Source organism: Epinephelus lanceolatus, chromosome 9, assembly GCF_041903045.1.
Source record: "Epinephelus lanceolatus isolate andai-2023 chromosome 9, ASM4190304v1, whole genome shotgun sequence".
Classification (NCBI taxonomy): domain Eukaryota; kingdom Metazoa; phylum Chordata; class Actinopteri; order Perciformes; family Serranidae; genus Epinephelus; species Epinephelus lanceolatus.
In genome coordinates, this window is record NC_135742.1 from 5,855,578 (window position 1) to 5,876,337 (window position 20,760).

The 20,760-nt window shown below is 41.4% G+C and overlaps 1 protein-coding gene across 1 annotated transcript in view; it reads left to right on the top strand.

Moving 5' to 3' along the window:
• cfap299 (cilia and flagella associated protein 299) overlaps positions 1–20,760 on the top strand; it is a 130,729-nt gene that overhangs the window by 14,096 nt on the left and 95,873 nt on the right. The window contains exon 3 of the mRNA XM_033620613.2: positions 15,109–15,199. Within this exon, the coding sequence (XP_033476504.1) occupies positions 15,109–15,199 (91 nt within the window). The remainder of the gene's footprint in view (positions 1–15,108; positions 15,200–20,760) is intronic.

Consider the following 20,760-nt stretch of genomic DNA (forward strand, 5'->3'; position numbering starts at 1 on the left):
TGTCTTTTTTCACTGCTCTGTCACTGCTCTGTGTCCCCCCCCTTCCTTTCTCTTCTTTTCAACCTCCCCGTGCTCTCTTGGAGACCTTTAGTGCCTGCAGGTGTATAAATAGAGCTGTTTTCAATTAAGGGCTAACCTCGCCTGTAGCGTGCATCTGATCAATGAATGCCCCTGCACCTGTGGTAATAAAATACCAAGGGAGTGGAGATAGTGCCGTGAATGCTAATCAGATGTTGCCCTGTTGTTGCCCTGCCTCATTCTTGAGGACAACACGCTCCTCCTGACAGCTTGGCTGTGAAAGAGGGGGGGCTCTGCCAGCACATCACAAAAAGACCAAACAAAAGACCTGGTGCTCTCATCAGACATAAGTGAAATACAATACTTGAATGAATGGGATGCTTAGCCAGTTGTGCGGTTGTTTGGTTAGGGGGAAGCTGAACGGGTAGTCAGAATCAACAAATAGTAGAAGAAGAGTTGGGTTCTGATGGCTGGCTTCAATTTCAAGTTGGTAAAATACCTGGATTTGTTAAGCTGAGTCTTATCCAGTCTTGTATCTTCTTTGTTTTTAGCAAAAAGTGATCCATAAAACATTTGGTTAATGAACAAATATGCAGTTCTTACTTTTTTGATCATCAGTCTTTGATTTTTAGCATAAAAGTTTTGATTATTTGGTAAGTTTTGTTTCTCAAAATGCCAAGATGAACGTAAACTGATCCAACAGGATTTGTATCTGGCGAGTGGATTTTATATTGGATTCAGATTTGATAAAATGCTTTCAGTAATCAGCGCTACAAAAGAAAATTAATGTTTTGTTTATTCTTGTCCTCCAAAAGTAAGACAGCAGAAATTTGGAGTTGTAGACTAGTGTCGTATCACACAGACCTCTCCCCCATACATAACGTTTATATACAACAATATACGTTACGTTTTGAGGGAAACATAACGCCAAGCAACTTCTGCTTTTGAGTAACATAATGAGGAAATGTTGCTTTTTAATGTACTTGGCAAGTCGCAAAACTATTGATATTGAACGTATCATCAAAATGTTTACTTACAACCTATTTAAGTTGTATTCAGTGACAATCAAGCAGCAACGTCCAGGGCGGACAAGTGCGGCCAATGTGTAAGTGCCAAAAACTGCAATTCATCGACCGGCCACTTGAGGCTGGCTGCAAAACAGAGCAATCCCTGCAGGCTCCTGTGTTAAAATGCCCAACTTTACAGCTAAAATAAACATGTTTGTGGCCTGGTTTTATTTCATCATTCATGATAACTGTACGGGGGTGAATTCTTTTTAGAACGATCCCATTTAAGGCTTAAAGTTCTGCGTAGTTGACCTATGGCTAAGCCACGCCCCCCTCCACTCACTCGGACAATCTGTCAACATTCAGTGACTGGCGCTATGGCAGGTGTCACAGTACATGGCATTTCGCAGGAGGCAATTGATGATTTTTGGGGATATAATGATCAGATGTCATTGAGAAGTAACCAAAAGGGCCTAAACTATGCATTGGAGGGATATATTCATCATTTTATTGTTGAGAAGGTCGATGAAAAGCTTAAATTACAAGCCAAAATTTACAGGTCACAGTGTACGCTTGTGAACCGCATCTCGTTGCCATCACCATCAAAGACAACAAGTTAAAGTGCCACTGAAGTTAAGGTTTTTGGCTCAGAATATGAGAAAAGGATAACGGCCTTTTTACCATCTTTACCAAGAGTGTCTCTCCGTTAGTTTGGTGCTACAGTATTTACACTGAATCATTCAGCATAACGTTTGCCAACCTTTGTTATCTCTGCCATTACAGATAAGTTAATGAAGCTAAGCTCCAGAAGTTAACGTTAGCTTAACTAGAGCCCTTTGGACAACAGCTAACAATGATGTACGATCACCAAAGTACAAAACTAGAACAAAATAGGCTAATGAACTCCCAGCAAACAAGGTGACATGATGAACAACGCAGCTAGGAGCTAACGTTAGGCTAACTTTAGTTAACGTTAGCTAGAGATGTTAAAGATAACTTTATATTTCTTTCCAGCAAAGTGACAATATGTTGCCTCAAACACAATGTTGACTTACCTTAGAACAGATGTAGACATCATTGTTAATCTTATTCACGTTGAGTTGATGTTGTGGTCTAACGTTACCACACAACTTTATCCAAAGGAGACACTTTTCTCGGTTGAGATGTGGTTTAAAGTGTAAAAAATACACCTCGTCGCCCAGCCTCTCAGGATACCTTGTGTCAGAGTTGCATGTACCCCATGCACACCGTTTGACCATTTTTAAACTTCAAATCTCCAAAAAAGCTCATAAAACCGAACAAAACTGACTTTCTGTAATGCATTTCAATGGACGTCCAGGCAGAGAATGTCCAAGTATATGGGAATGGCTATACACACTGTGATTGGCTCATCGCGTTTGAGGGCGGGGCTTAACAATAGGTCAATTAAGGGTGTGGCCACTTTGACTGACAGGCTGTCTGCTCGGCCTCACATCAGGACCCTTAACTTGACCTCCTTCTCCGTGTTTTGATGTGCCGGAGCCAGCTGGCCGGAGGCTGTCAGAGATCTTTTTTGTACAAATGTCAGACAAATAGATTTTTTAATTTTTTTTGATTTCTTTCCATACTGCCTTTTTCTGAATTCCTTTGATGCCACTTTTCAGGATGCCAGTTAGAACCAGGTGGTTGAATTCAACCTGGGGCGTCAGCGTTTCCATTTCTGGCTCAGAGAAGATTCTTGTCTTGGCTGTATGTCACCTCTCTGTGTTGTAAACTCTCGGGATGAGGCTTCTAAACTCAGAATATATTGAGGTATTGAGGCGGGATATTAAAATGACAATTGCTTTTTTTGTGATTGGCGAGACCAGAACATTTATGAATCATATGCAAATCATACATTTTTCATCAAAATGTAACCGAAGATCTTTCCCTAACCTTAACCAAAGTACTCTTGTAACCTAAATGTATGACAGGAGTCTGGATGCGAACCCAGGGTTCTGGTCCTGCACTTTGTACGTCAGACATTTCTAAATTATAATCCAGGCAGCAGCTTTGTTACCACAACACTTTAATTAACAAAGCAATTTAGTAACATACAAATGTAATTTCTAGGAGACAGGGCTGTATCACAAGTACATCAGGACATCAGGACTTTGTTTTTAGCAGGACATAAATGTCTTGTTCTTTTATTAGATATTCCAAACCACCTAAACTTCTCAACCTGCCAGATGTTGAGAATTGTGTTCTGTTCAATGCAAACAAAAGACATCCATATTGGAAGTCTTGATAGGACTGCGTTTTATCTCAGACAAGAATAACATTTGATATAAAGTCAGAGGCAAACAAGGGGAGCACTGCTGAGCAGACGTGAGGCCTCCGTTTCCTCTCTGCTCCGGCTCTGGCTCGGGCCCAGAAGTCCATGTCAGCATATGTCCTGACCTCGCGTGCTCACGGCAGCCCTGCGAGGTTTCCATCAGGCTCCCCGCGATCTCCCCACAGTCCAAACCACAGCCATGCTCATTGTCCATTGTGCTGCTGCGTTTTTACAGTCCACCTCAAGAATTCTCCGCTCTCTAACTCTCTACTCTATATTAAAAGTGAGCTATCACTTGCTGTGCCAAGTAAAACCAGCGCCACGAACACGCACAGTGAATATATTTCACTGCGGATCCAACCTCCAGATGCTTAGCGAAAATAAGATTGTGGATGTGACTGACATGAGAAGCCTCACAAAGCTGATCCCAGGCTCATTTTTAGCGAGCCAAAGCCCCGCCACTCTCCACGACTGCTATTCTGGCGAGGGCCCTCGGGCGACGAGGTTTTGCAGTCTCTATTACATGTGCTGTCAAGCCAATTGCCTTCCTTGCTCTTTGTGATTTTGGACGGGTGTGTAACTTTGGAGCTCTCCCCTGCAAGCTCTGTCCAGAGACACACATCCTGCCAGGCTTCAGCACGCCACCACCACATCCCACCATGCAGCACATAGGTCAACATGTACACCAGTTTAGGACCAGCTGGTGCAGCAGTTAATGAATAACAAGCTGTCGTTTGGATGTTCCCACTTTTTTACACATTAAAGAGTTTTCTACAAGTCATACTTGAATTTAGGGCTGGGCGGTGTGACCTAAAATTTATATCACGGTATAAATCGAATCCCTTCACGGTAACGGTATATATCGCGGTATAAATTTAAGTGTAAAAGTTATAATAGAAGTGTTTCTGAATGGGTTTTGTAGTCCCTTAGCAAAGCTAAATTGATAAAAAAAAACAACAACAACAAAAGCAAAGATATAATGTATTTTTTAGCATTTATTGTGCAGAATGCAGATCTCAAAACTCAAAATTAAAACCCAGTACTCTATGGTGCAAAATGTCCCCTGGGATCTATATCAAAAGGTAATTTCCTTCTTTTAGCAAAATCCTAAATGACTGAGTTGTGTTTTTTCCACCTGGACCTTTATGCTCAGCCATTTCTCCTCTAATCATCACGCTGTAACCTGTGACAGGCTGCTATGATACCACAACTATCACATATTCACATATGGAGTTTATTGTGGAGCCCCTAGCGTCACATAGGTTTACATTACCAAAGGTTTATGACAAACTTTCTTGCTGAAAACCAACTCCCGTGTGCGCACGGCGAGAGAGGAGAGGGAGAGACGCTGTGCTGCTGCCAGAGGAGACACTGAATGAGTTCCCTCTGAGCGGTAAGTCGCTAAAAGAGTCTGAGAAGTCCGGGGCTGTTCATAAGACATTAACTCACTCACAAGTTCTCCAGCAACACATGTTGCACGTGCTATGCTAAATCACGGACGTGAACCAGCTCCTCTTGCTCCGTTGTCTCTGTGCTTGCAGCCATTTTCACACTGAGGCAGGTGCGATGACGTCATCGACGATAGGACGGTAGAGCGCAAATCTCTACCGTGGGCCAAATTTATATCATTTCTACCGTCTATCGCATATACTGTGCAGCCCTACTTGAATTCTTAACCAACTAACCCTAACCCGTTGTTTCTGATATGTTCAAGGAAAACACAGATTTCACTAAGCCAGTTGCAACGATAGATATCAAAAACTGGTTACAAATTTGAATCAGTTGATATAAAATGATCATTTATCTCAGGACAGGGCAATTTACAGGTCAACCCAATTGCCAGAAAAAATATTACCACTGTACATTTCTGCAAACCATGGACACTTTTTTTGTAGTGGATATGTTGAAATTTCACTTTTCTTTACATTTCAACACCGCTTTGGTCAATGCTTAGTTAAGTTAGGACACAAAAATCACTTGGTTATGGTTTCGAGAACATCACGTTTTGATGGCACAGTCCCTGCTGGTAATGCAGTGATGGCTGAGTCAAATAACAGCTGCTTTTCATGGCACTATCCCTGCTGGAAAAACAGCGACAGGTCACTAAAAAACACCCACAACTGGGGGCTAAGAAGGTGCAGGAAACACAGCTATGACTCACTTAAACTCAGTCTGTCTTGTTAATTGTTGGTCTCGAACACTGGTCTACAGTGGCCCACAGCTTGGCTGGCATTTTGCCCAGGCATCATGCCTCCACCATCGTCTTCACTTCAGCATGATAAAGTCAGCTCGTATACTACATCACTTTAGAAACGTTAATATCATTTGAATGAAACGTAAAATGTATGTATTTGTGGTTTGTTATCCTTCAGTTATTTTTCCTCATATTTATTTTTGCAGCTTTCTTAATCAGAGTAAAAATTATAACAGATGAGCACTGTAAGCCATTTCCATATTTTAGTACTTGCATTAAATTATTACCGACTACTGGCAAAGAAGAAAAGGATCCAAAATGGACACCCAAATGAAAATGCAGGTAGAGTTTCATTGTGGCACAAACTGCAGAGATTGCATAGCTACCATTCATTTCATCTATTTTGTCGAAATACTTCTAAACATCACTCTTATGCCTGGTCGCCATTCTGTCCATAATGTCAGATTGAGTGATGTCTGACTGAGAACGTTGAATGTCATCTGCGTCTTGTCCAGAAATTTAAATTCTCATTATAGAACAGGGTCCAAACAGTGATGCAGGCACTTCGCCAGACCATTGTGGTAGAGAGGGAGCTGAGCCGGAAGGCAAAGCTTTCAATTTACTGGATCGTCGACGCCCCAACCCTCACCTTTGGTCATGGACTTTGGCTAGTGACTGAAAGAATGACATAGCGGATACAAGCAGCTGTAATAAGTTTCCTCCGTAGCACGACTGGGCTCAGCCTTAGAGATAGGGTAAAGAGCTCAGACATCCAGAGGGAGCTCGGAGTAGAGCTGCTGCTCCTTTGTGTTGAAAGGGGCCACTTGAGGTGATTTGGGCATCTGATGCCTCCTGTACATCTCCTGTTGGAGGTGTTCCAGACACGTCCAACTGGTAGAAGGCCCCTGGGGCAGAACTAGAAAGAGCTGTAGGGATTACATATCTCATCTGGCCTGGGAACACCTTTGGATCCCCAGAAATAGCTGGAAAGTGTTGCTGGTGGGAGGGACGTCTGAAGTACTTTGCTCACCCTGCTGCCCCCAAGACCCAGCCCCAGATAGGTGGATGAAAATGGGTGGATGGATTGATGGAGGGTCAATACACGTTTAAACATGAATGAATACTGACGTTCAGATCAAGTACTCAAATACTCATTTCCATCCTCGAGAAGGACCTAATGTTTCCAATTTTCCAATTGCCAGTTGTGTTATGACCCACTGATGCAACAGGTACACATGAAGAGAAATGGTGACTCTGAACCCTGTTTGTTGTAACCCAGTTTGCATCTTGTTTTCCGACAATGTGCAGCAAAAGCTGAGGTAGACCTAAATAATACATCCACTCAGGACTATGTTATATAATGTTGACTCTGGCCACCATGCCATCTTTACAGCCAACTGGTCCTGGAGTCATTTCCTCTTCTTCACCTCCTATAGACCCAATGACTGTCATTCATAATGACCTTCTGCCACAGTGACTTACTGTGGATGTTTTCACTTGTACCTCACACATCCTGCACCCCTGCACTCAGGTGGTCTCTGATATTTGATCATATGTGATAGAAGCTGTCTTGCTGTTACCTACACCCACTAAACTATAGCTTAGTGCCCCTAATGAAGGGCAGGAAGTGGTTTCCACATCATATAGCTCTTCCCATCAGGCTACCAGGCCAAGCTGTCGTCCTCTCCTTTGTACTTTCAAGTGCTGTAGATGGAGGATGTCTATGATGGATTAAGTGGTCTGTGGCTCTCCTGTGAGGCAGGGTCTAGAGGACAATGACTGTAATATGTAGTTTCATTATTGCCAGATTGTTTATAATTGATTTTGGAGCATGACTCCACAGTTTTGGACAAAAAAGTTGAGTTCCAACTTTTGACTAGTCCCAGCGGTATGTAACCAGAAATAAGAAATAAATCTGTTACAATTTTGTTTCTGAGGAAATTCTTAACTAATGAGTTGAAAAATACTTTTTAAATGATTTCATATGTGTTTCTTTGCATTACAATGTAAGCTAATAAACTGATGAGAAAGAAACCACACTGTTAACATGTGCAGGACAGACAGCCATTCATAGATGTGAGCTTGTTCTCTCATTTTAGGACTTACACTGCGGTGAATATTCTTTTCCAAAACTTTCAAGTTTCCTTTTGCTCTGTCCAAATCTACACATCAGATTTCACTTCAAAGCAGTCTTACCACCAACGCTGCATGTCCCCAAATAGAATACATCCAATTTTGCCTTGGTATGAAAAATATGACAATGATTCCTTTGATCAGCCTTCAAAACATGCACCTTTCAGGCAGGCTATGCACAATGTGCAACCTCCTCAACCCCCAAAAGCCAAGGTGGCCACATTACACAAAGAAAGCTCAGGTAGGATATCATGCGTAGCACATGTGTAACTGATACATTCAGCTCATTGTAATCAGAGGTGACAGAGGATTTTAGAAAAATCCCAAAATAAAGTAAATTGTCATGCTGTGTGGAATTTCCCTTGACGTCCACCAGCCCAAAATAATATTTTCCATAAGATTCATTTTCCCAAGCACTCTGAGGAAAAATATTCTGGTACAGTATGTGTTGTTTCTTAAGAAATCATTGTATTATTGAAAGTTCCCATCTGCCATGCTGCCGAAAGCTGCAGGCTAATGAAGGCTTCAATCTGTTAATCTGTCCCGAGAATAAAGGACGAAATTATTTCAAAGCACAACATCTGTTACGCGTCATGAAATTAAAATCTCTCAGAAAACACCATTTATCTAGTTGCTGAATATTTATTTGCAAAACGAAGGCTACGAATTAAGAAGGAATGCTCGCCCCCCCTCATTCCTCAAAGAACTTTTTAATGACATTCCATTAATTATGCCGGGAATTATTTGCTGTAGCAACGTTTCGCACGTTTGAAAGAGGACACAACCTGATACAGATCAAATTTGTTTGGCAAGGGTGATGAAATTGCAGAAAAGTTGGCGCTCGGGGCTGCAGTATATTGAATTTCTTAACCAGTCCCTGCAGTAAGTGTCGGTCCTCCTTTCAGCTTGTCCTTTCAGCTGTGCAAACAGATAATGAGTCTTTGAGTCCAGCAAAGAGATGAATCATTGGTGCAGGTCAATGACACTTAGGTTAACACAAATTTGAAAGCGACAGATGTGAAGCAGTCAAAAACACACAAACAGCAGGCACCTACAAACAAGTCAAAGTGTAAGCAAGAGGGAACATACAGACCCCATTTTACACTGTTGTGTAATTTCTGTCTAATTCGCACACTCAAATTTAGATTTTAAGTCGTAGAAGCAAACTATAGGATGTAAATATTTCATACTGTCGTCAACAAAGCATCATGTGACAATGCCTTAAATTGGAGTACATCATGAGTGAAAACCGTGACATGGAAATACCACTTCTACATATCACATGAAAAGGTTTGTTGCTTCCAAATAAATTCAGCAGTCATTTAGAAACTAGCATTTTGGTTCTGCTTATTATTCCTGAAAGCGAACTTTGAACCTGCAATGTCACAGTTTGCCCCCTACCTTTCCGTTCATGTTTGAAACAACACAGTATTCCACCTTCTGACTGGTAATTGTAAACTATTGACACAGTATTTTACAAAATAAAACAACAAAGGTTACATCTCACATTGCAGTTTTCACAAAGATCGCTGCAAAATCAAATCAAACAAGATTCTGTTGACTGAATGCTGCATATCTTGTTTTGATCAGCCTCTAAACTCTGTATTATGTAATAGTCTATATAGAAACTGTTCAAATGAAGGAGAGGCAATATTTAATTTTTTTTTAGCAGTTTGCTTGTTGAATTTACAGCTCACGAGTCTTATTTCAAAATTTCAAGTGAAGCAGTGACTTACGGAGCAACTTAGACTTTGTCGCATTACCTTGTATATTAGATTCCAAAAACTGTCACTTCTTTGCTTATTTTTGTACACCTAAATCTGCACAATATAATCATCAAAGCTAAAAGATATTAGAAATGCAAAAACAAGAAATCCAGAATGTGTCTGAAGTAAATGTCTTCAGTCAAATGATATCCACTGTCAATCCTTTTTTGTGTCAGGGTCCGATCCTGGATCAAACCAAATCACTGCCTGGTTAGCGAAGTTTCTGCTGCTGCCCCTTTCCAGAGCCACTCCCCTCCCATCAAACGCTCAGTTCAACGTATGCCGGGTTAGCACAAGCTAACATAGCAGCAGTGGCTAACATTCAACACTAAGCTGTTAAACGCTCCCAGCACGCTCACACCAACACCATATTGGTGGTTGGCACTCTGTCATTAAACTCATGAATAACTATTACGTGATGTTAGCTGTGTGATGCTAACAGTTAGCCCTGTCACTGTGGGTAAGTAGGCGGACTTTCACAATCTTCCCCTGGCACAGAGCATATACATGTAGTCTGAACTACTTCACTTCAGAAATGTTAGTATGATACAAATGAGACATAAAAACGTCACATATTATTGGTTCGTACAAATGTGCAATGCCAACATTTTCTTCTGGTGACTGGGCTGCAGTTGGAGGAAAAAATCTAACAACTCCCCAAACCTAAATGACAAAAATAGTACTATAGTGTACAGTATATTTCCAAAATTGACCTGTTAACATTTACTCATACATGTATGCAATTATTGTTAAAGTTTGTGTTATTTTAAGAAATGATTGTGGTTAAATTTAAAAGAAACCAACATCCTTAACTGGACTTGAATGTAGCCTCTAAAGTCACACGATTTATACTCCATGCTAGCCTCCTCCCTAAAGACATGATTAGACCAACTTTAGCCCTGCGTGAAAAAACAACTTCCTGGATTGTATTTCGTTGTCTCACTGGTACCTTAAACAACTCACCGCCACCATCGCAGCCACCTGTACTGCTTTAATGCAGGTCTTTGTGGTCTGAATTCCCATTAAATATTTTTGTGGCAGTCATGCTACTTCTGCCTTTCCTACTATTGTTTGCTGCTTATGTAAAAATCTGTACCTTTTAATAAAAAAGACCCAACATGATGTATCTGATTGTATAATGGTGAGAGGTTGCTTGTGAAGAAAATGGAAGCATAGATTGTCTAAAGCATTTGTACAAACAAATAGTAGTTGCTTTTTTGGTGAGGATGGTCTCAGAAATTCTTCCACAGTTTGGAAAGCTTAAGTATCCAAGAAGCAGATCTCGATTTATGTTGTCTTGTAGTGTTTCCCCTTTTTAAACTGGCGCAGCCACACATATACCTTGTAAAAGTAATTTTATATCCGTAGGACAGATGGTCTTAGAAAGATGTACTTTTTTTCAATGAGCCAGATGACTGTTCACTTCCCTCTTTCATTTCTTCTTTACTAATGCCAGGGCCCACCTGCCTTGACCACAATCCAAAAACAAGACACTTAAAACACATGGCTCGATCACCGTTAGCTTAATACCTAGTCATTAGCCGCTAATAACCATCATTTAATAGTGAATTCCTTGTTATCCCTCCTAAATGAGGCTTGATAAGAAATTTGTTAATTGACGGGAAACTCAAACTTGCAGCGGTCCATGTGTTTTGCTGAAGTATTATTCACTCTCCGTGACTGTGTGTGTTGCTTTAGCTACTGGATGGGGTAACCCCAGTCACTTGCCTCCTCAACACCTGTGTTTACTTTGGGGCCTCGGCCCCCATGACCCAGCAGCAATCCTTCACTCACTCAGAAGATGGAGTGAGGTTCCAGCCTCCAAATATGTGCTGTTCGTGCACTTTTACCACTGTGTGATTTCTCTAAGACTTTCATTATGGGGCATGAGCCAAACGACTAGTATAAATTACAATCCTCTTCCAAATTCTAGTAAATTTAAACATTCAGATCCTGTTCTCTTTTACTCTAATGTTAAGTTAGGCTAAGAGCAGACATTGGCTTTGGCGCTTGTCCGCGCTTGTTGTGGCTGTTGAGGCTTTTTAAAGTGCTTTGGGTATGGAAAGTGGATTTGAGGAGCCATTAATGTAGAATAACTGAACTTGTCTTCTTTTCTGGAGGCAGACGGAACTGGATTCAGTAGTTTTGAATATTCAGCATGAAAGAAACAGATTTATGACTGGGGGATTTCTGGCTCCAACTAACAGGTGTTTTTCATGGAAATCTAGGGTTATTACTTCGTCTCACAACTGTGTGCAGGACTAAATATTGAACCTCAATACTATTTTGGTACAGAGCAGATGTATTCATAGCAGCATGTATTGGACATTTGAAAAAATGCTAAATGGACTTCACATGTATAGCGTCTTTCTAGTCTTCCAACCACTCAAAGCGCTTTTGACACAACAGTCACATTCACACATTCATTCACACACTAGTGGCTGAGGCTACTGTACAAGGTGCCACCTGCTACTCAGTTTAAAATGCACTAACACAGAGATGGAACAGCCATCGGGAGCGATTCCAGGTTCAGTATCTTGGCCAAGGACACTTCGACAAGTAGACAGGAGGAGCCAGGAATCAATCTTCCAATTAGTGCATGACCCACTCCACCTCCTTAGCCACAGCCGCTCGAATATATCCTGACACAAATCATAAATTTGAAAATTTTAGACTGTTTTTTCATGTTTATGTCTCAGGGCATAGCAATTAGGATTACCCAATTGCCTGCAGCAAATAAAATACCACATTTGGCTAGTAAATTTAGCAACTTGCCGGATTGGGCAAGTGGGTTTTATGATTTTCTTCCCGAAGCTGATGATGGACGTAGCTAAGGAGTGAGCCATCTTGCCCCACTCTCATCTCTGTTAAGAGTTGCACATGTGCCATATTGATTGGACATGCTTGAAAAAGGCGACTGGCAGGTAAAGACAAAGTTTATGAGTTGAAGCACAAGTGAGCTTTTTGATTCTCCTGGAAACAAGAGTTTAGCTGGGTGGTGTTAGGGGATATGGGCAAAACTCCAAATATGTATTGCACAGTTTGCAGCAGGCTAGAGAGCAAGGCAGATAAAACAGGCACTTAACACTCATCAGTGCCCAGTGTTGGGGAACTTACTTTTAAAGCATAGCTTTGCAAGCTACCAATGACTTCTTACTGAAGAAGGTGAGCTACACCAAAGCTGTCCGAGGGGGAAATATAGTCTGTGTAACTAAACATAAAAAAAAATAGTAGTTCGAACTACTTTGTAAAAACTAATACAAAATTATAACAAAATATAACACAAAAAAGTCACATGCCAGCAAAAATGTCAATTAAGAGCCTACTTGTTCACAGGTCATAAACCAAAACATTGAAATACCCCACTATTCATAAGAAAGTGCAGTGGCATTTTAGGTCTTGTATAGTGTCCATCAGTCAGACAGCTGCCTTTAGAAACTAGCAGTGACGGACTCAGGATGTTTGAAGGGTAGGGGCAAAAAGGAAAAAAGGGCGCCTACTGCATGACATGGGGACAAGAGGGCAGCCAAAAGGGCACATCTGCTCATTTTCATCATTCAAGAGGGCAGCTGATAGGGCAAATCCTCTTGTTTTCACCACTCAAGAGGGCAGCCAAAAAGGCACATCTGCTCGTTTTTATCCAATAGGGCACAATGTCTCGTTGTCATTACTCAAGAGGGCAGCCAAAAAGGTGCATCCTCTGGTTGTCATCACTCAAGAGGGCAGCCAAAAAGGCGCATCCTCTGGTTGTCATCACTCAAGAGGGCAGCCAAAAGGGCACATCTGCTCATTTTCATCCAATAGGGCACATCGTCTTGTTTTGAACACTCAAGAGGGCAGCCAAAAGGGCACGTCTGCTCATTTTCATCATTCAAGAGGGCAGCTGATAGGGCAAATCCTCTCATTTTCGCCACTCAAGAGGGCAGCCAAAAGAGGCCATCCTCTCATTTTCACCACTCAAGAGGGCAGCCAAAAGGGCACATCTGCTCGTTTTCATCCAATAGGGCACATCGTCTTGTTTTGATTACTCAAGAGGGCAGCCAAAAGGGCACATCCGCTTGTTGTCATCATTCAAGAGGGCAGCTAATAGGGCAAATCCTCTCATTTTCGCCACTCAAGAGGGCGCTTTATTGCGGCCTTTTCAACCGAGGTGGCACCAGGGGGGGCCCCATCCCCTGAGTCCATCAGTGGAAACTAGAGTCCAGGTGGGGGTACTGGACTGAGCAGGATTACTCAGATATGGAGGTAACTTGTAATATAGCAACAATTTCTCTGAACATTTGTCAATAAATATGGCTAATTAATACTTGCAACGAATTGTGGTCAAAGGGGTTCAATTATAGTGGAGAAATAAAAAATAATTCCATTTCTTTTATTGCCCAAAATTTGTTCAGTTATTAACCGCATCAAAATGGCAAAAAATATTTTAACTACTTGAATCACTTTGCAAATATGAATGTAGTTTAACTATCAGCAAGCTACTGCAGAAACTACCGGTTAAATTACATGTAGTTCACTGCTCCCCAACACTGCCAATGTCTATCTGAAGCAAGTAGGTAAGTTGTTCCCACAGTGCACCTGTAAGTGTAAGGAAAAGGGCTTGCATGATATAACACCAAACACACCAGTGTTTCACCAGATATAAAAAATGAGAAAGAAAAGACGCAAATTTGTTGCAAACACATGAAAAAATGGAAGAAAATTAAAACTATTCAGTGCAGGTTATTGTTTCACATGGTTAAAGTCCATAGAAACAGTGGTGTTGTAACTTTGATTTAGTGAATGGCCTTTCTACATTTTTTTTACCGTCTTTCTTCTTGAACATTCTCAACCACAACTGAGAGGCTCCCAATGACCTGTTTACTGCCTTTAAGACGTTAACTCGCTGCGGATCTGATGAATGTTTTGCACAGTCAATCCTGGACGCGAGCCAGCGTTCTGTTGCTCGTACTGCAGTGTTAACTGTTCAAATATTAGTGCCAATGTTTTTTCAGGTGTGGATACATCACAGCGCGCCAAAACCATGTTTCCATGGAAACAGGCCAGCCTAAGTGTAAAAAGCTGCCATAGTATCACATATAAAGTCATTATACTCTGATATGATGTTACTCTGCATACTGAAATTAGGAAGGACAGCTGTGACACTGTGACATTCTGCATGATCGCTGTAGTTTTCAGGTTTCTTTCAGAGTAAAGACACTGACTTATCAACATTTTTTATAATTTCTGTTTAGAAATGGTATGTAGAGTATTTGGGAGTGTCCTGGGAGTTTGGCAGCTTTGGTGAAGTGTTGTGTGCTGACACATTAGATGCTGTCTGGAATCCACCTCATGACTTTGACTGCATTTCTGTTGCATCTACTTAAATCTACATTTTGTTTTCATCATACATTTTAATTAAGCCCTGTTAAATGTTGTATTGTACTTACTAAGGAAAGTCATGGAGACATGGAAAAGGAAATATCCCTCCTCTGCAGTGTCAGATCAGATTAGAAAAACATTTTACTCAATCCATTTCAATAAGGATGACTGTTTAGTTGATTGTTAATGTTAGAGCAGAGATAGGCCAGAGTACCCCGCAGCTACGACATGTGAAAGGGTGGAAAGCTTCCATAAAGAACCTTTAAGGCTTCATGTGACTTTTTTTTTTCAGGTTAAGAGAAACATTTCAAACCGTTTGAGTGTTGTCTTTTCCAGGACACTGGCAAGTGCAGGAAAAGAACTCAAAGATAACTTCCTGAAAGCCCTGGCAGAGCGAGAGGAGGCCAACCGCAGTGGGAAAATGACTGTGAGTACATTATTACAGCACTCCAATTGCTACGTAATGGGATTCCCCTCAAATATTTCTGCAATTCCATTAGGATGGGAACAAAATCCATACTGTGTCAAGTTGAGTGGAAATGCTCCCCCCATCCCCTCAGCCCCTCCACCCACCATTCCTCCCCAAATACCATGAGAGCCAGCTGCCCGCCCCTCTCCCCTCCATAAAACCCCGTTTACCAAACTCTAGCTACCTTTTCCAAGGTGTTCTTTTAGATAGAACTGATCATTTCTGTAGGGGTCTCACCTGAAGAGCCGGGGTACAGGCCTGGAGGAGTATTCACAATCTTCGAAACAAAATTATGTATTTTCACAGCATAAACTGTACAATTAGTATTGGTATCAATATTAGTCTTATGGTGTATTAAGAACTAGAGCTTGTTATTCTTTTCAACATTTGTCTTCCTTCTTCTCAGAGACATTGCATGCCCACAGCAACATCACACCATACCTCGACCCTTCTGTTGTGGACGCATATTTTTATGCAATCATTCTCTCAACAATACGCTACTGACTCCCAATTTGGTCCCTCAACAGAAAGGAAATCATCGAACCAATAGCAAAACTATACAACAGAACTTACAACATCCATGGGAACCTTTTCCCTTTGACTCATCACTGCACTTCACTCTCCCTCAATCATAACACCCTGACTTTTCAGGACTACAGAAATAATCTAGCCATTAAATCTTCTCCAGTTGGACACTTATTGCTCTACTTGCTCTACTCTAGGGACATTGTGTAACATTTTCAGTTGTTTATTGGCAAAAATTGATGTCTGCATTCATAAATATGTCATCACTGGTGTACTATTACCTCCACCAATAATCTGACTTATTCTCGTAAAAGGAGAATTTCGGATTTGCTTGTACATTGTGCGGGTAAGTTGTCTGTGGGGTTCCATAATGTTTCGCCATCTTGAGAATACATCCGCCAGCAAGGGACATACAGCCCCACCTTCGGCGTTTTCGTTGTGAGCCAGGCCAGCGCTGCGTGACTGAGGAGCTGAAGGAGAGGAGCAAGAGGCGCTTCGCTACTACCCCGGCAAATTTGAAACAAAGTCCCACTCTTTGAGCATAATGCAGGATCATGTATATGCAGCATCATGGGAGACGGAATCCTCGTCGCCAAGAAAGCACAAATGGGAATAGAAAAGGCAACGTGACTGGTGAATTAAAAAAACGAGGGTCCACATTGGGGTAGCCTTTCCCAGGTGGAGAGAGCTGCTGAAGGAGAATGGTAATGCAATCGCCGGTCACGTTGCCTTTTTGACTCCCTTTTGCGCCTTCTTGGCGACGAGGATTCCGTCTCCCGTGATGCTGTATAATACATGATACTGCATTATGCTCAAAGAGTGGGACTTTGTTATGCTGCAGTAATGCCGGGGTAGTAGCGGCGCTGGCCGCTAACAGCGGCTAACAGCTGTTAGCGGCGCAGTGTTGCGAGGAGAGGGATGAGGTGTGTGAGGTTGAGCCACTTGTCAGTTGTCAAAGGACAAGACGTGATTGGTTTGTTTCCATTTACACCCGCCCCAACAGTCCTACGTTGTAAACACAGCCAGCATGGTGAGGAGGGGGTTTGTCAACTTGTGTCGCGCGTGTCTGTGTAGCAGCCTGAATGAATACTCCATGTAGTATCGGATGACATGGTTTCATCAACGTTATCATAGCTTTTTGGTACACAGCGACTACCGTTGTTGCAATAGGCGTTTGAAACAGTGAGGCGCTAGAGTGCACTATCCGTTTGAATGCAATATATGATTTTAACGTTAGACGGGAGAAATTCTTACACACTGTGGCTTTAAGACGCAACACAAGACGACAATGCGTGACTAGATCAATTGCACTTACACTTATTCCTGTACTGCCATACATACTATATTAAAGCAATAATCTCTCAGTCAATCTCAATTACACATTTCAAACATATTCTGTATACAAACACACATATTGTAAATTTGATTTGAGGACATACCTGCAACCGCCGATTCAAATCACATATACCACCATGCTCACTCTACATAAGACTTCTACTTGTAATCTCAGTGTAGCTCCTTATGTTCCATTGTTGTCTTGCCTCTATTCCTTTTTTGCTTTTTAAAAGTAGACAGTATACTGCTCCAGAAATAATTGCGATAAACAATATTATTGTCATTTTAAGACCATTTTATGCCACTGATACAATAGAATAATAGTGCAAGTGTACGCTTTCAAACAACAATGGACTTTGAATCCCTGAGGGCATGCACACAGTTGGAATTGGAATGTGGAAAACATTAAAACATATAAAGATTAATAAAACAAATAACCAAAAATGTCAGCAAAATGTGCCTCAGCATATATGTGTTAAACAAAAAGTGTCTCATCACATCCCCATCAGGAACACCCTGCTGTTTATTCAGGTATTATTTCAGGTTAGCCAAAATGTTAGTGGCATTCTTATGTTAACAAACACACATGTACACACAACGGGCAATATTATACGATATGATAGGGTCAATGTCATGTTCATTTCTTCATCTGTCAATGTAATGGCAATTTTATTTATGTAGTACATTTCTTTACATGTGAAGTGAAAGTGTTTTACAATGAAAGACAACAGATAAAATTAAATACGAGAACATAGTTTGCATAAACATATATAAGTATGAGCAATAGTCATCAATATTGATATAACAATATGGAGAACACACAAACATCAACATGATCAAGTGCGGTCAAGTGAGTATACACACACACTAATTAACCATATGCCTGGGAGAATTAAACGTCTTGAGTTTGCTTTTAAATGTGGATCAGAGTTGTGCTGGACTCAGCAGGACCACAGCAATGAAAGGCATCCTCACCAGAACTGGATCTAATTCTAGGTACAGCTAGAAACCCTGTGCCTGCTGACCTGCGAGGCCTGATCCGGTTATAATCAATGACACTCAGTGTAGTATAAACCAAGCTGCTTATGGACTATATCTGAGCTGTTATGCTTTTATTTCATCATCTGCAAGAGGTGTAAAGGTCAAGTATATTGTCAGTCAAATGGCAAGCATGGGGGCCTTGGTAAAGTCCAAGATGAGAAATGGCATCTTTTGAGATTGAGAACAGAGTCATGAGTTGGTGCGGGTGGTAAAGTGGTACTAACTAGATATAGTTGAGCTCATGTCTTCACAGCGTCTGTGCAGCATTTTTCAGAGCTGCCAAGTACGGGAGGTGCCAAGAAGATGCCTGGCTGAGTGCTGAGAGATAAGGATTCCCTTTCAGATTTCTCTGGCAGAGATTTCTGGCAAAGATCACTGAGGTAGTCTAAAAGCTTTGCAATGGTAATGTGGCAGGAGTTTCTTGTGGTGGGTACAAAATAGAGTGGCAGGACCATTATGACTTGTTGTCTGAGTCCGTTTTTTGTTTATCTGCAGAGCGAGCTGTATCCATATTCTCCACAGTTGGCCAGTAGCAGCTGAGCTCTGCAAAGGCCTGGTCACAGGTTCTGTTTGTGATTTTCATGGACAGAATCTCCAGGTGCAGCTGATGAGTAGTAGAGAGAGTCTGGTTGGCTGCATCAGACCGTGACCTCCAGCACACACTGGGGCGGCTTACAACAGAGTGTGAAGCGGTTGGAATGAAAGTCCACACCGCCGAGGTGCTCTGCCAGGAAATGGTCAGAAAATGCCTCCTTTGGGTTGGAGCTCAAATAGTTTTAGGACTTAGGGATGGGTGCTATGGCTAAAAATGTTACCACGAAAAAGTTCTTGTAGCAGTCAGTATCGATGATTATCATGATAAATGTCAAATCAATTTCTTTCATGTTTAAAGGCTGATTTTTCAGAGGGCTTTACAGCATACGACATCCCTCTGTGGCTTGAACAATTATTTATTGTCAGAACATGACAAACTCTTGCCAAACAGCGGAACATTTCACAGGTCTGAGGTGGATACAAAACAGTTATAATCAAATAATATCAATTAACGATAAATGGACAAAGAATTGTTAACTCCAGTCAGCATGTCAAACCTTTTGCATAGGCGGTTTTAAAAATATTTTGTAAGTGTTTTAGCCGACAATGTAACCAAGAAAAAGAAAAAATCCAACTGTCCTCAGTGTTCTCTGTACAAGTTTTGGATGTTTGGAATATTCGAGACCTTCCTGAAGAGGTGGTCTCAGTCCGGTTACAAACGAACTCTGGTGCGGATCGTTTGTGGTGAGAAGGTGTTCCGACCTGGATCTGAACCAACTGCAGTCACATGACACATTGTTTGGGTTAAACATGAGCATGTTACAGTCCTGGAGGATTATTAATGTGCACCTCCTCCTGTACTGCCTTAATATGCACATTCAGCACATCCAATGCATCAAAACATTGTTTTCTAGTTGGAGCTGCGCCTCGTTTTCAAACTGTATGGTTTGACTAAAATGAACAATGACAGCAATATAGTCCACGATGAGCAGCGCTAAAATCAACCTGCGTAGTTGTCCCTCCATTGTGACATTAGAAAGTGTCACATTTATCTTGCAAGTGTACTCTTCTTCAGTGTTTGCTTTACTTCCTGGATTTTTCCAACATGGAGATTCTGACCAATCAAGAGCAGCTTTCTCACACAAGGCATTTGATCTGGTCCTCTTGTAAATCCCTGTAAAATTATACAACTTTGGAACAAAATGAGTCCCTTAAACTGTCGGTCTGAAAGCACCTTGGACAAAAATCATATTCAGAGACAAGTTAACGTGTTAGTCATGTTGTTACATATCATTCTAATGAAATAGCTGCAAGTCAATTACGTTAACTTGCAAAGTTACCATTAGCATTAGATGAGTTGACTGTACAGCTATTGTCGCTAACGTTATGTGGCAAAGTCAGTCTTGAGATAGCACTGCGCTGTTATCTGTGGTCAAAACAGTCATACTAAAATTAACTTTTAGAAGTTGCTGTAACGTTATAACGTTGAGCATTAGCCTGGTGGCTGGTCTCATGTCCTTCTTCTGCTACTACTTCTTCTTCCACTTCTTCTGGTTAACAGCAGTGGCCCTCACTTGACAGAGATTGCTTCAAGTTGAGGAAGTTTTTTTATTTTTTTTTTTTGTAGTCAGTTTGCTGTGCAGTGTACTTCTGGAGAAGTTTTGGTCCCCGTATTTTGCTGCGGAGTGAGCGCTCTTGACTTTCACACTACTCTTTGGTACAGACAGCTGAGGAGGAGAAACTTTGCTCCAAGATAACATCTTCTTTCCTCTGCTTAAAAGTGGTGAATTTACAGCTCCCAGCAATTTAATGCGACGCAGTCTCAGGCTTTTGTCTGATATCTAGCGTCAGAAAGAAATGTTGTTGCACATTTCCAATCTGTCGGTTGCGCCATTACCTTGTTTTCTGTATTATGTGAATGCCGCTGTTACATTGAACGTCCTGCTGAGTTTAAACTCTAAAACCTTCCATGAAAAAAATTGTTTTGAACAGCCAAATCAGATTTGACCAACATAATTCTGACTCAGGCACAGCCCTGTGTAATTATATCAAATCTCAATTATATTGAGATACCCAGCTCTACT